The sequence below is a fragment of the Aethalodelphis obliquidens genome, unplaced genomic scaffold (genome assembly GCF_003676395.1).
Source record: "Aethalodelphis obliquidens isolate GAN/ISIS:26980383/991018 unplaced genomic scaffold, ASM367639v1 scaffold8, whole genome shotgun sequence".
Lineage (NCBI taxonomy): Eukaryota > Metazoa > Chordata > Mammalia > Artiodactyla > Delphinidae > Aethalodelphis > Aethalodelphis obliquidens.
In genome coordinates this window covers 17,851,144-17,871,685 of record NW_020837952.1, presented here as the reverse complement: position 1 = coordinate 17,871,685, position 20,542 = coordinate 17,851,144, and the positions used below count along the sequence as shown (strand labels likewise).

The following is a 20,542-nucleotide window of genomic DNA, read 5'->3' as shown; positions in this document are numbered from 1 at the left end:
CTTAGAACTAAGATACTCCCTACGAATGCAGTCCCTGCGGGGCCTCCAGAGTCAGACTCCCAACTTTGTCACTTACTAGCTCCGTTACCTGGGTGCCAACTTAACCTCTCAGACCTGTTTCCTCATCTGGAAAATGAGGATAATAATTGTGCATACTCACAGAGTTGTCAGGAAAAGTAAATAGCCATTTAGTTGAGTACTGAGCACACAGAAAGACCTCAGTGTATGGTGGCTGTTGTTCTCAAAACCTTTTACAGAGAGCTAGTGAAGGAGGGTGTAGAGCAGCTGTCTGTGCAGTGGGTAGCTGGACACCACATGTAAACAACTAGTCATTCACCTGGCATGTCCAAATTCCTGCATCCTCTTAGCTCTGTGCAAGTGCCGGGGAGCAGAGACACTGCCTGAGTTCTCTCTTGCTCCCCTCACCTCTCTCCCCTCCTTCCTGTGCTATTTCCCAAGAATACAGACAGACCATACCAGGGGTAATACTCAAATTATGTAAAGACTCAGACTGAAGCAATATGGTGCCAGCCATGGAGCTGAAACAGGGTCTTGGGAGCTTCCTGTTGTACCAGGTGTTACCATCTTGTTTCCTGGATTGTGGGAAGGTGAGGGGTCCTAGGACAGGGGCAGGGAAACTGGAGCAATGGAAAGAATACTTAGCAGCCTCTGGGAAAGGGTTCTTTACCAGCTGATATGGAAATATCAGTTTACATTTTAACAACCAATATGGCCAAACCATCAAGTACCAACTGATTTACCCCGAGGTGAGACCCTGGGAAGGTCATTGTGGGACACCCCTGAAGAACATAGAGACCAGAGACTGTGTTAAGCCCATCTGGGGCCCATGCCTTGTTGCAGAGGAAGTGAGTTGGGGAAAAGGACTTCATTGCCCAAGAGTCTACTCAAGTGCTACAACTCCCCTATCCATGTCATTCCTTACTGCATGCCTTGCTGAAGCAATAGGAAGAAGGGACCCAGAAGCTGGATGATCCTAAGTCAAACACCATTGTGAATTTCTGCAGTCGGGTGTCAGGGCTGACAACCCCAGAGACTGGGCCTGTAAGAAGAATACACCAAACTCATATCGCAGCCCAACACCAGCCCCTTGCATTCATTCAGTCTTTCATTCCACTAATATTCATTAAGTCCACGTCCTGTGGGCTGGGCATACGTCAGTGAGCAAGACCCATAGGGTATCTGCACTCGTGGAGCCAGACATAAAACTATAATACAGGGTGACAAGAGCTACAATAGGGAAAAGAGAGGGTGCTAAGGCAGCAAAGGAGTGCACCTAACCCAGAAGTCTCACTGTAGGAAGTAATGTCTAAGACAAGACCTGAGGGTAGAGTGGAAGCTAGCCAGATGAAGAGGTGGGGGAAGCACGGAGCAGCATGTGCAAAGACCAGAGAGTGGCTGAGCCCTCAGGAGAACAAAACAGTTGACCTGGACTTCAATATAATCATGTTAATGTGTCAAGTTTGGGGTGCAATTAATTCTAACACGTGGGCCTGGCTTATTGCTTAACTAGAGAATGGTTTGGGAAGACTGTAACCCTGTAAATCTAAATTTCCAAACCAAAGGTGCAAGGTGGCAGGGACGCCAGGTTAGGGACAGTGTCGCAAGGGGCTAAGTGCTGGATTTTGGTACTGCATAAACTCAGGTTCAAGTCCCAACTCTACTTCTGAGCTGGATGACCTTAGCTAAGTTAATTCAACCTCTCTAGGTGGTAATTTCCACATCTGAAAATGGAGAGCACTGCTGGTATCTACTCTGTAATATTCAAATGAGATGGTATATGAAGCCCTCAGCATGGTGAATGGCATGCGGTTGACTCTTATTATTAAAATAGCTTTGTGGAATCCACCCCTAACCTAAACATCATTTTGTGCCCAAGAATCTCAAGTGCTTTTTAGAACAGAAATCCAACCTAATCCAAACAACACAGCTAATGGTTATTGAGAATTTACATAGGCCAGCCCAGTCCTACATGCCTTACATGGGTTACTTTAATTAATCCTCATGAAAACCCAATAATGGAGGTGCTACTGTTTTCCGGGTTTCACAAATTAGGAAACCAAGGCAGAGAGGTTTAGTAACTTGCCTCAGATCATCTAAGCCTTCAAAAATCCACAACACTGACAATACCAAATGCTGGCAAGGATGTGGAGAAACAGGAACTCTCATTCATTGCTAGTGAGAATGCAAAATGTTATTGCTACTTTAGAAGACAGTTTGGTAGTTTTTGACAAAACTAAGCATTTTCTTCCCATGTAGTCCAGCAATCATGTTCCCTGATGTTTACTCAAACCTATATACACACAAAAACCTGCACACAGATATTTATAAATAACTGCCCAAACTTGGAAGTAACCAAGATGTCCTTCAGTAGGTGAATGGGTAAATTGTGGTACGTCCAGACAATAGAGTATTAGTCGGCGCTAAAGAGAAATGAGCTATCAAGCCATGACAAGGCATGGAAGAAACTTAACAGCATATTATTAAGTGAAAGAAGACAATCTGAAAAGGCTACATACTGCATGATTCCAACTATATGACATAAAAGGCAAAACTACGGAGACAATAAAAAGATCAGTGGTTGCCTATTATACGAGAAGGAGAAATGAATAGGCAGAACTCAGAGGATTTTAGGGCAGTGCAACTATTCTGTATGATGCTACAGCAGGAGATACATGTCGTTATACATTGTCCAAGCCCAAAGAATGTACAACACCAAGAGTGAACCCCACTTGGACTATGGACTTTGGGTGAGAATGATGTGTGAATGTGAGTCCATTGATTGTAACAAATATACACTGTGGTGTAGGATGTCCATAATGGGGGAGGTTGCGGGCGGCAGGGTAGATAAGAACTCTCTGTACTTTCTGCTCAATTTTTCTGTGAACCTAAAACGGCTCTTAAAAATACAGTGTATTAATTAGAAAACCAAATAAAACACAGGCTTCAAATCCAGGAGTTTGGTTCCAGAGCACACCCCTTTAACCACCGCATTATACCATCTCCCAACTTCTAATGGAAGGGCAACCCAACTTTTGATTGAAGTAAAAAAGAAAAAAATATGTACATATAAAGTAAAACAGAGAGGTTGCTGGGTTTTGGAATGTGCCTGCTGTTCAGGTTGCCAACCCTCCCTCATCCCTTCTAGAGGGCGGGCAAGGCTCCATAGCTGATGAAGCCGACGGCTGCCTCCCGGGTAGTGTGTGATGAAGAGCACCTGACGTGTGGCGTGAGGCCAGCATCCCCAGCGCCCTTTGGTCTAGAAAACAGCTGTGAGTAATCTGGGGCACCCGGAGCAGAAAGCTTTATCAGCTGGCCTGTCCCAAAGCCGCTAGGAAGACTATCTGCTGGTGCAGCTATGCCTCCAACTGTCCTATTTTTAGAGAAAGGCATTCTTTTCAGGACTGTTCTTCTGACAAAGGAGCAAGCCAGCTCTGTCCCAAGGTATAGCCGCTGAACAACAAGCCACTTCCACTGGTTTGCCTTAGGGCTCATTTTCTGCAGGTTTGTAGACCACCATCGAAAACTTTTAATCAAAGGACTTGTAAAACGCCAGCTCATTCCCCAGCTGAGAGAAGCCGATGTGATATTGCTTTCTGCCCCAGGAAGGGAGGCATAAGACATTGTACATAAGGAGGACATAAGACTATTCAAACAATAGCATCTTGCCAACATTTCAAAGAATACCATTTAAGGCTGATAAAGGGATTTTTTTTTTTTTTTTTTTTGCTGTAAGGAAGCAAATATCTGCTTGAGAGACCGTAGGATTAATTTATGTTTTAATCATCATGGTGGGAGGAGTTGGGAGAGTAGATAGTGAACCAAAAGGATGTAGAGTTGGCCCGGTCAGTTTTAGGTCTTCCCAACACCAAACCAGGAAGCCAGGTAGGGCCCAGGAATTGAGAGAAACAGCCCCAGAGCTGGCTCAGGGCTCAGCTCACTTGGGCATCTATTAGAACTCCTCAGAATAAACATAACCCAACAGCTAATAATAACATTAATAATAAGAGGATAATAATATTAACCCTTTTCAAGCATCTCCTGTGTGCAAAATACTTTAAACACATTATTGTATTGACTTGGGGACAATCCCATGCTGTAGGTGTTATTATTCCAATTTTGCAGGTAAGTGAACTAAGGCTCAGAGAATTTGTTTACCTTCTGCCCACTGAATGGTAGACCTGATATGCAAACTCAAATTTTTCTGACTCCAAACCCTATACATCTTCTTTTCATTTGTCATGCTGGCCCCCCTAACTGTCTCGGAGGGGGTTACACAAAAGGAGACTGGGTCAAGCTCTTTGCCATTTTAACTTAGTGTCCCAGAATTTAAACTGAAGCAAAAACAACGATGTTTTTCTAAGCACAGTCCCCACTCCATTTACCCCACACTTCCCTGCATTTGCAGCTGAGTGATACATGTCTGATGACTCCAAAGTGATGCAGTGGGAAGTCCCTGTTGCCAAGCTTGATGGGGACCTTACGGACCACCTGGTCCAACCCTCTTGTCTCCAGATGAGGGAAAGAAGAGCAAGAAGTTCAACAACTTGCCCAAGGCCATAGAGTAATGCAAACACAGATCTGCAGAGTCCAAGTCTGGAGCCCCTCCCGCAGTATCAACCCCATCCCATCAATACGATCCTAACTGACCAGGACTCAGACTAAGCCCTCCCGTCTCAAAGACACCTGAGATGGAGCAATATTGAGCCCATGCCACTGTTCCTTCCAAAAGTAAATGGGAGAGGGAAGTCCCTGGTGGTCCAGTGGTTAGGACTCCGCACTTTCCCCACTGAGGGCCTGGGTTCGATCCCTGGTCGGGCCAAAAAAACACCTTTTTTTAATTAAAGAAAGAAACTCTCCAACAAGAGAAAAACACAGCCTCTGGGGAGTCCAGGTTGGTTTGTGGCCTTTCAGAGCCAGATGTCTCCAGATCCCCAATCTACTCACATAATATAGTCTTGTAATCACATAACTGCTCTTCTGTCATTCTCTCCTATAAATAGACTTCCTGAGGGAAGCATCACAGATGTCTACAAGCAAAAACTTACGGTTGGTGGCCTTCCATGAACTCCTCCAAGGTCCCTGCTTCTCCAGGATGATGTCTGCTGGACTTAATTTGGATCAAAGAAATCCTGAAGAGATAGAGGAGGATGAGTGAGCTCGTGGTGTCAGTCCCACCCTGTTTCAGTTCATCTCTTTCAACATCAACTCAGCAGTGTGTGTAGGATGGTAGATGTCAGTCATGGAGAGACGATGTCACAGCCTCCAGCTGCGCCAAGCTTCCCTTAGCTCTCCATGCCATGATGACCTTAAAGACACCAGAGCCACCAGGACCAGTTTCATTGTCCTTGTTCAGTGGTTGCTTGCAACGCACCAGGCTTTTTGATAGCTCACTGGTTCCCAAAGTTATGAGCTTGTTCCATCAATCCTAGAAGGTTCTACATTGGCAGTAGTTTTAACCATGTGCCTAGAGCTGACCACAAACTTGGGCAAATACTGACATGCCTTAAAGATGTGAGGTGGTATCAACCAAGTGTTGATAAGAAAGTTTGCAGTCGGAGGGGGAAAAGTTGACATGTATTAAGCTTCTGTGTTCCAGGTATTTACTGTCATTTAATCTCCACCATGATATTAATATCATCTCCAGCTGATAAATGTAGAAAGACTTTCAAAGAGGTTCAGCAAGTTCCCCAAGGCCAGAAAGACAGGAAACGGTCGAACTAAAATTCCAAACCTAACTGCCAACCCACACACACCAGACGTCCCCATGGCAGGCAATGCTGGTTTCCCACCTAACCTCTCCTTTCTTCCTTGTTGACAGAATCCTGGTTGCATTGAGGCAGCAATGTGCCCAGCTCCAGGTGGCCCCAGAGTTTAGTAGCATCTACCATCCTCTGAAATCACCTCTAGCTACCGGACGGACGCTTGAGCTGCAGCTCAGAATCCGTTTCCTCAGAAACCATCTTACACACAATAGTCAGTAAGACTGCCATCACTGCATCACCAGCACACTTCTGTTCTGTGGGTTAAGACAACCCTTAGAGATTAACCTGGGATATCACCATTTATAGCATAATTTCTACTGGAAAATGCATTAAAAGATCTATACACCTGCTACTCTCCTACCCCCCATTCCCCGAGAAAACAAAACACAGCTTCCATGAGACTTCGTGATTCCTTTATAAGGTTTAAGTTAATTCAAATTTCACAGGTCCAAACCCAAAGCTGCTTTCCTATTACCAGCCCTTTACTTATCAGGAAGATCTAGGAGTATCAAAAATGCCAAAGGACATTCCTGAAAATATACTTAAATATGGGGTATTTCTAGTCAATCTTACCTCTCTTTATTAAATTGAAAGAAAATCTTCCCTACAACTGAAAAAAAAATGTATTCTAGTCAAGAAGATGAAATACTAGCTGTTGTACCCACTTTCCAGTTACAGTGATGCATTTCCCTGCAAGAAAACTTCCGGCTTTAGGATAACCCAGGGTAACCTTGGCACTATTGACATTTTGGGCCAGATAACTCTTTGCTGTGGGTGCTGTCCTGTGCATTGGAGAATGTTTAGCAGGGTCCTTGGCCTCTACCTGTCAGATGCCAGGAGCACTCTCTCAGCTGTGACAACCAGAACTGTCTTCAGACATCGCCAGCTGTCTCCTGAAGGGCAAGCCCACCACTAGTTAAAAACCACTGGCAAAGGCTGATAAACTAGAAGGACCTATTTACTCAAAGGGCTGCACTAAACCTTATAGAGCCAGGAAACATGCCAATGAAGTAAGAAGGACTGAGCCATGTTCTGATAGCAAATCCTACTCCGTAAAGCAGGGGGCAGATGGTCACTGAAATGGCCCTAGGCTGTAATCACGAGTAAGGCCCGTTCGTTATCCAGGGCCGTCAAGAAACACAGCTTCAGAGAGCGTATCCCTCATTGCTGGTTCGTAGGGATTGAGTCCCCTCAAGGTCCATCTTCCTGGCTTTGGTTCCTTTCACTCACACACAGGCTATAAAAAGGCTGCCTTTCCTACTTCTGTTCATTTCCCCCTGGCTCTCCACCCGTGAGTTGTGAATCGAGTTGATGGAACTCCTTCAGGGTTTGTGTTTCACTTCACTGCTCACTTCTGAAGCCCCCTTTCTCAGAATAATTGTCTTAGCTCAGCAATGCTACTGAACAGGTTCCAGCAGTTCCACATTGAGTGAGAATCTAATCAACTTCACAGAGTACTTTGGGAGACTTCTCTGGAATCCAGCTGTGGGCAAGTCCACAGAGCAGGCACATTTCATAGTGGTAGGCTGAACTCTCAGGGGAAATCTTCGTCTTCATCCCAGCATTGTGCTCTAGGAAAGCACAAAATTGGAGTTTATCCTACAGGTTGCCAAGCAAATATGAGCTCCTTTCCAGGTTTTTCCAACCCTGTGTATATCTTGTTAACTATTCTCAATAAATTCTGAGTCTTTCTCAGAGCCACTCTCTTTTACCTCAGTGATCATCGATGGTAAGGGAAAAAAATCTATGGATTCATAAATATATTAAGTCATTGGCTACCAGCAATTTGAGTTTACATTATCAAACTGAGAGTAATACATTACTCATTCTTTCATTCAAATGCTCCAGGAAGGCAGGGAATTCTGTCCTTATTTGTTGAGTAAATTAATGCCCACTTCGTTTGAGGTGCTGTCGTTAGTGCTAAGCATTCAACAGTGAATAGGATTGGCACAAGCCCTGCCTTCAGGCAGGTCTCCTGCAGCAAGAGAACTAAGAAGTAGGGCTTCCCTGGTGGCGCAGTGGTTGACAGTCCGCCTGCCGATGCAGGGGACATGGGTTCGTGCTCCGGTCCGGGAGGATCCCACATGCCGCGGAGCGGCTGGGCCCGTGAGCCATGGCCGCTGAGCCTGCGCGTCCGGAGCCTGTGCTCCGCAATGGGAGAGGCCACAACAGTGAGAGGCCCGCGTACCACAAAAAAAAAAAAAAAAAGAGAACTAAGAAGTAAATAAAACAATCATAAATTGTGGTAAGAGCTAAGTGGAGAGAAACTGGGGAGTGGAAGCAGCCAGCTCAAATAAGGTGGTCAGGGAGATCCTCTTTGAGAAAATACCCATTAAGCTGAGACCTGAAGAACAGGAGCTGGCCTGAAAAGATTTTCAAGGGAACACACACACATACACACACACACACACACACACACTACATGCATGCAAACCACATATATACATATAAATACACATACACACTTGCAGGGATACACACCTATACATACATGTGCAATACATTCATACATACATACCCACATAAATACACACACATACAGATATGCACATATACACACACACAAACATACACCCTTTGGTTCAAGGGAACCTGCAGCCCTCACCCCAAATGTTATCTTTAAAAACCCTTCCCTGAAAGTTATCGGGGAGTTTGGGTCTTTTGAGCATGAACTGCCCATTCTCCTTGCTTGGTCCTGCAGTAAGCACTTACGTTCCTTCACCACAACTTGGTGTCAGTAGGTTGGCTTTGCTGCAGGGAGGGCAAGCGGACCGAAGTTCAGTTTGGTAACAAGGGCAGGACAAACCCAGACAGCAGAAAAAATCCACTAGAAAGGGTTAAATGATTTTAACTCCCACAGGCGGAGCCTCAGTGGGAAGGGGTCTCCGGGACTGCCCTTCTGCTCTGTCAGTAAGAAGGATGGGATCCTTTCTGCCTTGGAAACCGGCTTTCTGGGGAATCCTGGTGTTGAAATCCAGTGGAAGGAGAGGGGAGGGAGAACAGGGCTCCTGGAAAGGGGAACCATCTGCAGAGCAACAAGAACCACACAAGCAATGGGATATTCAGATCTGCCTGGTATTTTCGGTCTGGGCTGCCCCCCAGGAAGTGCCCAAATGAGGTTTCCCATCTGCTTTGGGTCTTTACTGTGCAAATTGAGAAAATGCAATCTGGAGACAGCCCTCAAAGGGCTGCTGACAGCTGTTTGGGGGAGAAAAAGAATGGCTACAAAGAGAGCGAGGAGAAAGTGAGACAGGACAGCCTGCCAGGGAGTGGGAATAGGAAAACGGCGGGGAGCTGGGGCAGGGTGGCCGCACCATCTCCCGTAGCCCCTGGAACAGTATGGAGGCAGTGCTCAGGGAGAGCGCCTCGGTGGGAGATGGAGGAGGGAAAGGCAGGCAGAGGGAGTCTTAAGAAGAAATGCTGGGCATCGTGAAAGTGATCTGTCCTCTGTCAGTTTCCCAAGTGACTATGATAAAGATTTAAATTGGGTTTCATTATTTTGGGATGCTGTATGACTTTTTTTTTTTGATGCAACACCATGTGAAAACAGGGTCCCAGGTTACCTTGGCTTTATTGTGTAAGCATACAATTGCCTCTCATCAGATACTTAGTCTATCCATTCCGGTAATTCACATACACTTACCAAGTGCCAACTGTGTGTCTGTCCTGTTCAAGATGCTGGGCAAACATTCCCAGAAGTCTTCCAAAACCCCAGCTCTACTTCAGCTGACAGGGGGTCGCTAAGCCATGCACTCGCTCAGGTTGTAGGCAGCTTGTAGGCAGAGGACACATTTGCAGCTCACTCACTCTTCAATGAGCCCAGCACAGTGTCTTAAGAAAGCACAGCAATAATACCTGCTCATGGTTAGTAAGTCAGATGCTGTGCTAATTACTTTAAGTACATTATCTTATTTAATCCTCGCAGTAACTCAATGAGGTGGAGCCCAAGGTGATTCCCATTTCTCCTCATGGGAATTCTCCTCATTCCCAAGATGAGGAGACCAAGGCACAGAAACTTTGCCCAAAGCCCCCAAACTAATAAATAACAGAGTCCAGGTTCAAACTGTACAAGGTCTCTTTAATGCCAAACCCTTTTTGCTTTTAATACTAAACTGTACTGCCATCTCATAAACCATAATAAGATAGTAAAAGTCAGAATTAATCATAAATCTAAATTATAGATTATAGTAATATGAAATCTTTTCTTTTTTCCTTTTAAGTACATAACAGAACCAGGCTAACAAAATGCTACCTAGTAGGAGTCCTGTTTTGATAGATTGCTTTCATTTCATTTCAATAAACGTTTACTAGTAACTGATGGAAATAGTTCTTACCCATTAATGTTTAATTGACATACCATTTTCCCCAAGTAGTATTGTCATCTGCTGATACAGCTGTCACACTGAATGTTCCTGGATTCTTTTGAAGGCCTTAAGATTATAATGCTTCCATTCAGTCTTTTAACATTACACAATTGTTTAGGAAACTAGCCATGTTCCAGCTCTGGGAAATCCACATATATTCCATATTAAGTAAGTCTGCTTTAATAAACTGCTCCAATAGTCCTGTAGATATAGGAAGAAAAATTAACTGTGCAAGGTCAGCCAGCCACGGGAGGGTCAGAGTTAAAACTACAGGCTAGTTGTGATGGGTATCTGTGATTCTTTTCGGCTGTCAGTATACAACTCACCTTCCTGTGTTTGGGGAATTTCTCACCTTAGGAATCTTGGTGGTGGAAAAAGGCCACCCCCCATCACAAAATCCAAAACCTCAACCTTAGCCTCTCTTACGTTAGGGTGTGCATATGGCCAGTGAGATCTCTCCATCAGATTCAACTGCCAGTGATGCAAAGAAGCAGGGCCTATGAAAAATCCCTTCGGGGGGTCAGGGGGAACGTGGCTACATTCAGGTTTAGGGGTAGCGTTCAGCACCAGGGAGTCAAAGGGAGAAGTAGAGGGGCTGAGCCCAGGGGTGCCAGTTCTGCACTGAGTTAGGACATGATCCTGGCTGCAGCATCCAAGCCAGGTTCCTCAGGGCACCCAGGGAGTCTGTGAGCATCCTAACACCTTGTCATAAATTCCTGTTCACTGAATCATCCAAAGATGTTTTTTTTTTTATTGCATTGCAATTAAGAACCCTAATACTAGAACTGAACCTGGAAGCATCCGAAGACCCGACATCACTTAGTTCTAGACAAAATTTTTGTGCAGACACCCCAGTGGAGGAGTCTGGAGTCAAAACCAACAGGTGCCCATGGTCAGGCAGGAGTCTAGGCTTGGTTTCAGGCTTGAGGAGGATAAGCTTGCTTCTGGATCACTCTTCTTGAAGGCCCAGGACTCTGGCAGTGGACACCCTTCTCAGCATCCGGCACCATGGTCCCCATGAATTTTAACAAAGGAAAAGCCAGCTGTACCTCAAAGCTAATTACTGGAACACAATTCACTTTATGTTTTCTGTTTTCAAGAGTTTTCTGGATGTCTCTTGCAACATGGATTGTCTTTTCATTGGGATGTGTATATCTGTGCACGAGAGTGTGTTCTCCTTTTGATATAGGCTGTTCTTCTAGGGGCCACTTTGCTAATTTTATACCAGCTTACCATGGGTACTGAATCCAGTAGAGTGTAGTGAAGATCAGCCATATTCTTCCTATCTCACACACACTCCTTGCGTATTCCTACCCCAAGCCCTGGAGAGCAGCTTGGGCAGATCCTACAGCTTTCTTGACACTTTCAGATAGTTAAAAGTTTAGTCAAGTCTACCTCAACATTTTAACATCTCATCCAATTTCAAACTTATTTCTGCCCAGCTGAGGCCTGGCCTGTGGCTTGAGGACCGACAAAGAGAAAGCAGTTGGCACTGGAGGTAGGATACACAGTCTTTTCTTTTACTCCCTAGGCTCCCCCTCCCCTCCCCTCCCCCTAGATCCCCTGGGGGTTGGGTCCAGCAGGAGAGAGAGGTGATTTCCTTCACTCCAGATGCACAGTTTTAGTTCTCCTTTGGTGGAAACTGGCCTTCTGTCATGGCAGATATTCAAATGCTGGCTGGTTCCTGGAGGTTCTTTTGGGACCCTCCACCCTCCCCTGGCACAGCAATGCACCCTCCTGCCAGCGGCTCACAGAACTCCGGGAAACACTTAGGTTTACCAGTTTGTTAAAGAATATGATAAAGGATATAGATGAAAAATCAGATGAAAAGAAACATTGAGCGAGGTCTGGAAGGGTCCTGAACACAGGATCCTCTGTTCCCGTGGCATTGGGGTGTGTTATCCTCCCAGTGTGGATGTGTTCACCCACTTGGAAGTTCCCGGAGCCCCCTAGTACTGGGATTTTATGAGACTTCCCTCACGTAGGCATGAACCATCATTAACTCTATTTCCAGCCCCTCTGCCTTCTCTGGAGGATGGTGGAGCGGGAATGAACATTCCAAGCTTCTAATCATGACTTGGTCTTTCCAGTGACCAGCCCCTATCCAGTAGTCACCCGGGAGCCCACCCCGAGTTGCTCATTAGAACAAATATGATCCTAGTGTTCTTATCACTTAGGAATTCACAAGGGTTTTAGGAGAGTTGTGTCTGGATGGGTTCAAAGACCAAATATTAGAACAAGGGATGCTCCTAGTGGTCTTATCACACAGGAAATCACAAGGGTTTTACGAGCTCTGTACCAGGAAACAGGGGTAGAAACCAATATATATATTTTCTATTATCTCACAAGTGCCTACATTTTAGGGTTGTAAGAATTAAGTGAGCTAATAATACTGTAAGCAGCACACAAGTGTTAGAGTTAACTCTCTGAAGATACTGTAGTAAAATTAGTTAAGAATTTCCTCTGCTCTGTTCATCGTTTTTGTTTGATTTCTTTTACTCTGCTTATTTCAATCTCCACCTCTCACGGAGGCAGCTTGTCTCATGTGTGGTTATCCTTAGCCACCTGCTCATATTTAGGGGTTGGCATTAAAGTGCTGAGTGGAAGTGTGTGTGAGGGTAGTTTGTCAACTGGTGTGACCTAACTCCACTCTGATAGAACTGTATACTCTGTGAGATCAGGATCCTATCTATCTTGTTAGCCACCAGATTCCCTGCATCTAGAACACAACAGGTGCTCAATAGATATTTGATGTTATTCTTAAACCTCTCTAAGCCTCAGTTTTCTCATCTGAAAATTTAGGATAAAAAATATTTACCTGGCAGGAGTTTTGAGAAAAGACAGTGTATGTAAAGCACAAGTTCAGTGCTTAGCACTTAGTTATAAATAATAATGGGTAGCAATCATTATTATTGTTATCATTTTTAGGGACATCAGGGCAGCCGCTTCATGACCATTTGTGGTCACCACTGACCATGCTAAATATAGAGCCAAAGCACAGTACCTGTTGAGAGGCTAGTTATTACAGGACAAATCAGCAAAGCAAAGAGAGGGCTTAAGATAAGCCCTTGACGTTTAATGTTTAGAAAGTCCAAGGACACTGGCTTTAGTCATGACTGAGAAGAAAGAAGGTGGGTAGTGATGCCGCACTGCCAAATAGCTCTGTAGAATGGTCATTCACATGGAATGCTCCTGTATTGCTCTGTTCAGTCTATTATAAGCAATTTAGCAGTAAAGGAACTGGAGGAGGCTAAATGGTGCATGAAGCCTTCCCCTCAAACCTGGCACTCTATCCAGACAGCAGGCAGGCTGCTAGAAATGGAAACCCATTTCTTCTGGAAATGGAAACAATCCGTTTCTTTTGGAATAGAGTTTTTGAAAGTAATATATGTATATAGTTAAAAAAAAAATCAAACAATACAAGAGGGTGTAAATGGAAGAGTCAGCATTCCTATCACCCCCAAACCTTCAGGCAGATTTCCCAGAGATAATCACTGTTTTGTCTTACAGATACTTTTAGGCATATGCAAGAATATGTGTATTTTTCCCCAGATGGAACGGTAAAAAGAGTTCTGAAACTTGTTTTTTTGCCCTTTATTTATCCTTAATATCTTTGCACATCAGTATATAAGGATTTATCTCCTTATTTTTAACAACTACTCTATTCATTAAGATAAGTTAAGAGATAAGCCCCCAGATCTCCACGCTTAACACAATTGAAGTTTCTCATTTACCTCAATCCAACTGGTGGTAGTGTGTGTGGGAGGGGAGGTGTTCTGACCCTAGCACTTATTCAGAGATCCAGGATACCCAGGACTTCAACATATGACTTCCACGTACTTGGTGGCTTCTAAGGTCACCCTGGGTATTAGATGGGGAAAGTGTGTGGAGGAAGGTGAGGTTTGTTCTAAATGAACCAGGCCTAGAAATGTTTTATACCACTTCTGCTCACTTTCCATTGGCCAGAACTAGCCTGACTGCCCTAGACTAGTACTAGGAAATGTCCCAGATGGACAGCTTCTTCCCACAGTAACTCAGCTCCATGGAAGGAAGCTCAAACCTTTGAGGCAGTGAGCCACATCCCACACAGGCACATTGTAGGAGTACACCCTCATTTACTTAAGCTTTAGAAGGCTGATTTTCCTCTTCTCTTTCTTGTTTTTCTACTTGTCTTTTGTCAAAGGCAAATTTTTTTAAGTGTAGAAAACTACTAACTGGTAAGAATGAAGAAATAAGAAAACGGACACTTGTGGAGCGTATACACTCGTTCAGATCTGGTGGGGTTAGGGGGGAGACACTACCAATGAAAAGCCTTTAAAGAATGCATATCTTTGACCCAGTAACACTTCTAAGGACATTTCCTAAAGAAATTAGTGGATAACTGCTCACGCTGTATGTACAAGGATATTTATAATAGCGACACATTGTAAGCAACCTAGATGCCCAACAACAGACCTGTTTAAATTACAGTGCATCCATATAATGGAATGCTTTGCAGGTGTTTAAAATAATTGCATGGATACCTGCAAACATAAAAATATGTCCATATGTTCTGATAAAAAACAAGACTCCTAAACAGTGTATGTTTTTTTTAAACAAATTGATTATGTGTAGCAAAAGGCTGGAGGACATCTGTTAAATAAAACGTTTACAGTGTTTATCCCTGGTGGGTGTAACTATGGTTGTTCTCACTTTCTTCTTTTCCACCTTTATGTAATGTCTCAACGTTTTATCATTAGAAAAAACAGTGAAGCTATTTTTCGTTTGAAACAAACAAACAAAAAAATGTAGATAAAGAGGACTGGGGCTTAGGTGACTGAAAGCAAGTATGTGAGACCCCGCCTCCAGGACCCTGCCTGTCACCCAACACTCAAGTTGCTATCAGGAGCACTTCTCTCTGTTGCAGTGACTGGCTTCTGTCACGCAATCCCCAGGTTATAAAGAGAGGGGAGGACAGGCCTCAGGGCAGAGGCAGCAGCCCCAGGGTCGGCGGGCTGCGGCTTGCCATGGGGAACACCATCAGGGCCCTCGCGGCCTTCGTCCCGGCTGACCGCTGCCAGAACTACATGGTCAGAGACCTCCAGGAGATGCCGCTGGACAAGACAGTGGATCTGAGCGGGAACATGCTCCGTCGCTTCCCCGTGCACGTGTGCTCCTTCCAGCAGCTGGCCAAGCTCTACCTGAGTGACAATCGTCTCAACAGCCTGCCTCCGGAGCTGGGGCAGCTGCAAAATCTGCAGATCCTGGCCCTGGATTTCAACAACTTCAAGGCTCTGCCCCAGGTAGTATGTACCTTGAAACAGCTCTGCATCCTCTACCTGGGCAACAACAAACTCTGCGACCTCCCCGGTGAGCTGAGCCTGCTCCAGAATCTCCAGACCCTGTGGGTCGAGGCCAATTACCTCACCCAGCTGCCAGATGTGGTGTGTGAGCTGAGTCTCCTTAAGACTCTGCATGCTGGCTCCAACGCCCTGCGTCTGCTGCCAGGCCGGCTCCGGCGCCTCCGGGAGCTGAGGACCATCTGGCTCTCAGGCAACCTGCTGACAGACTTCCCCCCTGTGCTGCTTCACATGCCTTCCCTGGAGGTGATCGATGTGGACTGGAACAGCATCCGCTACTTCCCCAGCCTGGCCCACCTGTCAAGCCTGAAGCTGGTCATCTATGACCACAATCCTTGCAGGAATGCGCCCAAGGTGGCCAAAGGGGTGCGTCGTGTGGGAAGATGGGCGGAGGAGACCCCAGAGCCTGACCCCAGAAAAGCCAGGCGCTACGCACTGGCCAGGCAGGAAAGCCAGGAGGCACAAGTGCCTGCCCTGCCTCCTCTACTTCCGCCTAGCAACTCCTGAGAAGCTTCAGGTGTAGTTCAATGCCAAGGACCCAACTCCAGCATCTTCTGGAGACCTCTCCATTAGAATGCAAAGGACTGCTGCAGGACAGGTGGGGCAGCTCTGCCAGTGGAAAATGGAATAGTCAAATGAAATGCCTACCTCACACCAAGAAGAAAATACTCAAGGCCAACATCTCTCCCAGAAGAAATTGTGTGCTATAGGTGGCATGACAACTTCTTTGCAAGAAAAGCACCCTCTGAGCAGGTATTTTGAAACACTTAAGAGCAAGAAAGGCTGGGACCCTTTGGCCTCCTCCAGTCTCCAGGAGTGGCTGGTCATGAGGCCAATGAGCCCCTCAAACAAGGTATTTGTTACAGAGCTCATCTAAAAGTTCAGGGAGCCTGTCTCCACCCCTTTGCAGGATGTATTTTCTTACTATGAATGACCATAATGGTAAGAAGACATTACCGATTCAGGCCACTTAAAAATGACATGTCTACCTAGTCAGTCCGATTCAGACTCTTCGTTGTTGCAAAGGCTCAAGATGAAGCTTTTCCCCCTGAAATTCAGTGGCTGCTGAGAAGACACCCCGGCTGGGAATGCCCCCTGGTGGAATCCAGCTGCCACTTTAAAACTTGACAGTGGTTCATGCTGATTTCGCTCATTTTCCTTGACCCACCTGTAGACTGTCACGGGCAATGCTGAAAGTCATCTAGAAAACAGAATCTCTCCTTGGCAGTGAGGTCACATCAAAATCAAGCCTCGTTGTGAATGGCTGCCTCTGTGGAGCAGAGCCCTCCTGTTTACTCACATAATGAACCAGAATTGAATTGAATCTCTTGCCATGCAGGGCATTTCCAGAATCATATTAGGTTAAAAGTTGTAGGTGAGAAATCTGTTCGCTTGCAACAACCATTTGGAAATTGGAATTGCAGGTTGTGGTATATATAGGAAGTGTCTGCCTCTTCAGCCTCAGTATCTCTGCCCTTGCTCTGGTTTGATTTTTGTAGATAAAATCTTTTGATGGTCGGTGTATAAACCTAGGTAGTCAGGCCGCTATTTCTCTGAAGGATGTTAATCATGACCTTTTCTTCTCCCCATGAATACATCAATTTTAAACAAACTGCTGTCAGTGGGTAGTTTAATAACACAATCCTTTGTGTTCTTGAACCCTTTCAGTAGTCAAGGACACAAAAGTGTCATCTTAACTAAAACATACTGAATTTAGCTTTTAAAAAGTACTTTTGCCATAAAAGCATCTTAACCCAGCAAAGTTTGGTTCTAAAATGACATTATACAGCAGACTATTTTCATGTTTTCCTACCACAATTATTTCTTGCTAAACCTGAGGAAGAAAAAGTTTCATGGTTTCACATAATCTCTTCCTGTCACCACCTCGCAGTCTGTAGAGTATCTACAACCCATTGATCAGACTGCTAAAGGGTCCTTTTAATCACTAAATTGTCAAATACTTAACTCCTTTAATAATGAGTCCAGATTTCTATTAGACAGCTAGGATTCAGTCTATTTACTCACTCCTAATGACTGCAATTACACTATACTCAGTTGATACTAGAAACTTTCTGCCAACAAGACTGCCTCCTGAGCTGAATCACAGCTCATCCTTCACAATGGCTATGATTTTCTTTTGACCCTCTCTTCCCCCTCCTAAGATTACGGGGCCCACCTTTTCCAAGGAAGCCATAAGCTGTAGCTATTGACCTACAGAATTTTCATCTAATGAGCTAACTAGTCTGAAACAGATATCAAATTATAAACATTCTGACACAAAATTAAACTGTTTTGTTCTAAAATAATCAATACACAACAAATAAACACTTCTTAAACAACATGGTTAAGTGTTCACCATGAATTTTGCTGTCCAAGTTTTCACTATAGGATTTCAATCAATTTTATAAATTGACTACGTAAGTGCATATTTACATTTCCATAACCCTCTGATGTTTTCTTGAAATTCTAACGTAATTATAAACTTAAAAAGGGAAAAATGCTGAAGCACCAAAAGTTAACTTCTTTTATTTGGTGCACCACACGACCTGCGAAAATCTTAGTTCCCCAACCAGGGATTGAACGTGGGCCATGGCAGTGATAGCGCCGAGTCTTAACCACTGGACCACCAGGGAATCCCCAACATCTTTACTTTTAAAAGTTCTGAAACCCAAAGTGCATCAGAGGAAAATCTCTTCCAGAAGTTTATGTAGGATTTTAGCTTCCACAAATATGAATTATGCCAGGGCTTCCCTGGTGGCCCAGTGGTTGAGAATCTTCCTGCCAATGCAGGGGACACTGGTTCGAGCCCTGGTCTGGGAGGATCCCACATGCTGCGGAGCAACTAGACCCGTGAGCCACAGCTACTGAGCGTGCGCGTCTGGAGCCTGTGGTCCGCAACGGGGGACTGCGACAGTGAGAGGCCTGCGCACCGCAATGAAGAGTGGACCCTGCTTGCCGCAACTAGAGAAAGCCCTCGCACAGAAACGAAGACCCAACACAGCCAAAAATAATAAAAAAGTGCTCCAATAATCTAAAGGAGTTATATATATATATATAAAAAAATGAATGATGCCAAATAAAATCTTTAACGTGGATTCTAAGGACATTCCCAAGGTTTTTGTCCTAAAACAATACTAAGTTTGCAATTTCACACTTGAAAAGTCAGCTTGTACTCTAAAAATCAACTACTCAACTTTAACTAAAAGCCCATATCTTACACACAGTAACCTGGAGGCAGTGTACTACGATGGTTAAGAGCATGACGCTTCAAACTACCTGAGATCACATTCTACCTTTGTATATTTACTGGTCAGTTACCTACCTGTGTGCCTCAGTTTTCTCATCAGTAAGGTGGTAACAGTTTCTGTCTCTCAGGGCCCCGTTAGGTTTAAACAAATTACTGTGTATGAAGTGCATGGAACAGTGATTGGCAGGTGATGGCTAATGTTTACTTAACATGTTCTTTTACTAAGTGTTATACCATGGCAGTACAATACTTATATTTACCGTACAATCAGTATAACTCCTTGTTTGAAGGAAAAAAATGTAAGTAGCAATTAAACAAAAAAAGCTTTTTCTCAGTAGAATTTTCAATATTATCTCCAGTCTTGAATATAAGAAATATAACTGCAAAGTGGTCAAACACTTCTGGTTTACAAATACAGGAAAACACAGATAAGATTACCACGGATTCATTTTTTTAAACATCTAAACGAATATACTTTGCCCCCTGCCTGTTATGCTAGAATTTGCAAAATCACCAAAGTACATGAAAATGTGAGACTATTCCTTGGCACTAAACCCATTCGTGTCATGAGGGCAAGAGACATGAGACTGAAGACACGGGTGTGTGTCTGCTAGATAATTTACTGCCTTTGCCACTGTAACAAAAAAGATACACCTTGTACTCTATCTTAGAAAGAATATTAATGCCATTAAAAAACAAGTTTACATGCTTTTCCCCCTTTCTGGACTGTCCACTTCTGAGAACACGAAACAGGTGATATTTATCTTTGAATCCCCAGTGGCTGGTATAATTCGACCACATTACTTGAATTTTGGAGATTTTTTTTTTTTTTTGCGATACGGGGGCCTCTCACGGTTGTGGCCTCTCCCGTTGAGGAGCACAGGCTCCAGACGCGCAGGCCCAGCGGCCACGGCTCACGGGCCCAGCCGCTCCGCGGCATGTGGAATCACCCCAGACCGGGGCACGAACCCGCGTCCCCCGCATTGGCAGGCGGACCCCCAACCACTGCGCCACCAGGGAAGCCCTGAATTTTGGAGATTTTATCCTGCACCAAGGCCACAGGACAGGGGGACACACTGACACTTACGGAGCACTACTGTAGGTCAGGCACTATCCTCAGGGTCTTGTGTAGATTTATTCATATAGTCTTTTCAATACCTCTTTGAAAGAGGTGTTATGTACCACTCAGAATTTTAAAATCTTTACTCTTTATTCATATTGGGAATCAACAACGTTCTACAATAATACTATGATTAAAAAAAGGTTAAGTCCTCTTTACATTTCTGCTCTAGTAATACTCTAAAACACCAGAGTAGGTACAAGACAAGGCAGACTTCGGAAAAGAATTTCATACAAAGTATCCTATTGACTTCTATGAGTCACGGTCCTGACAAGAAAACGCATTCACCTCAAACGATTTACAAAGAGACTTTTCACAAAGGAACTGTTACTAAACAGAATTAAGGGGAGAAAGATCAGGGTAATACAAGTGATTGTATTTGGCATGAGTCACAGCAGCCGCCAGCCCCACCCATAAGGCTGAGTGAAAGTGGGAACAGAAATGTTACCAAAATGCAGTAAGAGCTGAGTCATGAAAAGAGGGCTTGCCCAGAGAGCTATACTGGTAGGTCTCACAGGGATGCAGCCAATTCCAGAGACAAAGAGCAAAACCAGGAAGAAAATACCAATTCCCTCTCCCCAAATCCTACCAGTGCCTCCTGAATTAAACCACAGGAAACCAGTCCACAGGGAGCTGTGAGGCAGTTAGCAGGGATAAGTCCCATGGCCTCCAAGCAGGCAAAGAATGGA

At 44.6% G+C, this 20,542-nt stretch overlaps 2 protein-coding genes across 3 annotated transcripts in view; one reads left to right on the top strand and one right to left on the bottom strand.

Moving 5' to 3' along the window:
• The window catches only part of RAB3IP (RAB3A interacting protein), a 166,290-nt gene extending 155,528 nt beyond the window's left edge, over positions 1-10,762 (bottom strand). The window contains exons 1-3 of one of the 2 annotated variants that reach the window (XM_027107009.1): positions 10,141-10,762; positions 9,427-9,638; positions 5,067-5,150 (exon numbers count right to left, since the gene is read on the bottom strand). In XM_027107009.1, coding sequence (XP_026962810.1) covers positions 5,067-5,150; positions 9,427-9,473 — 131 coding nt within the window. In that variant the 5' untranslated portion in view covers positions 9,474-9,638; positions 10,141-10,762. The remainder of the gene's footprint in view (positions 1-5,066; positions 5,151-9,426; positions 9,639-10,140) is intronic. The other variant, XM_027107010.1, reaches the window with a different exon arrangement.
• A 41-nt stretch (positions 10,763-10,803) lies between these two features.
• On the top strand, positions 10,804-18,287 carry LRRC10 (leucine rich repeat containing 10). The gene has a single exon (XM_027107017.1). It carries the CDS (start codon positions 15,154-15,156, stop codon positions 15,991-15,993), a length of 840 nt encoding a protein of 279 aa, XP_026962818.1. The 5' UTR covers positions 10,804-15,153; the 3' UTR covers positions 15,994-18,287.
• Positions 18,288-20,542: the final 2,255 nt, after the last annotated feature.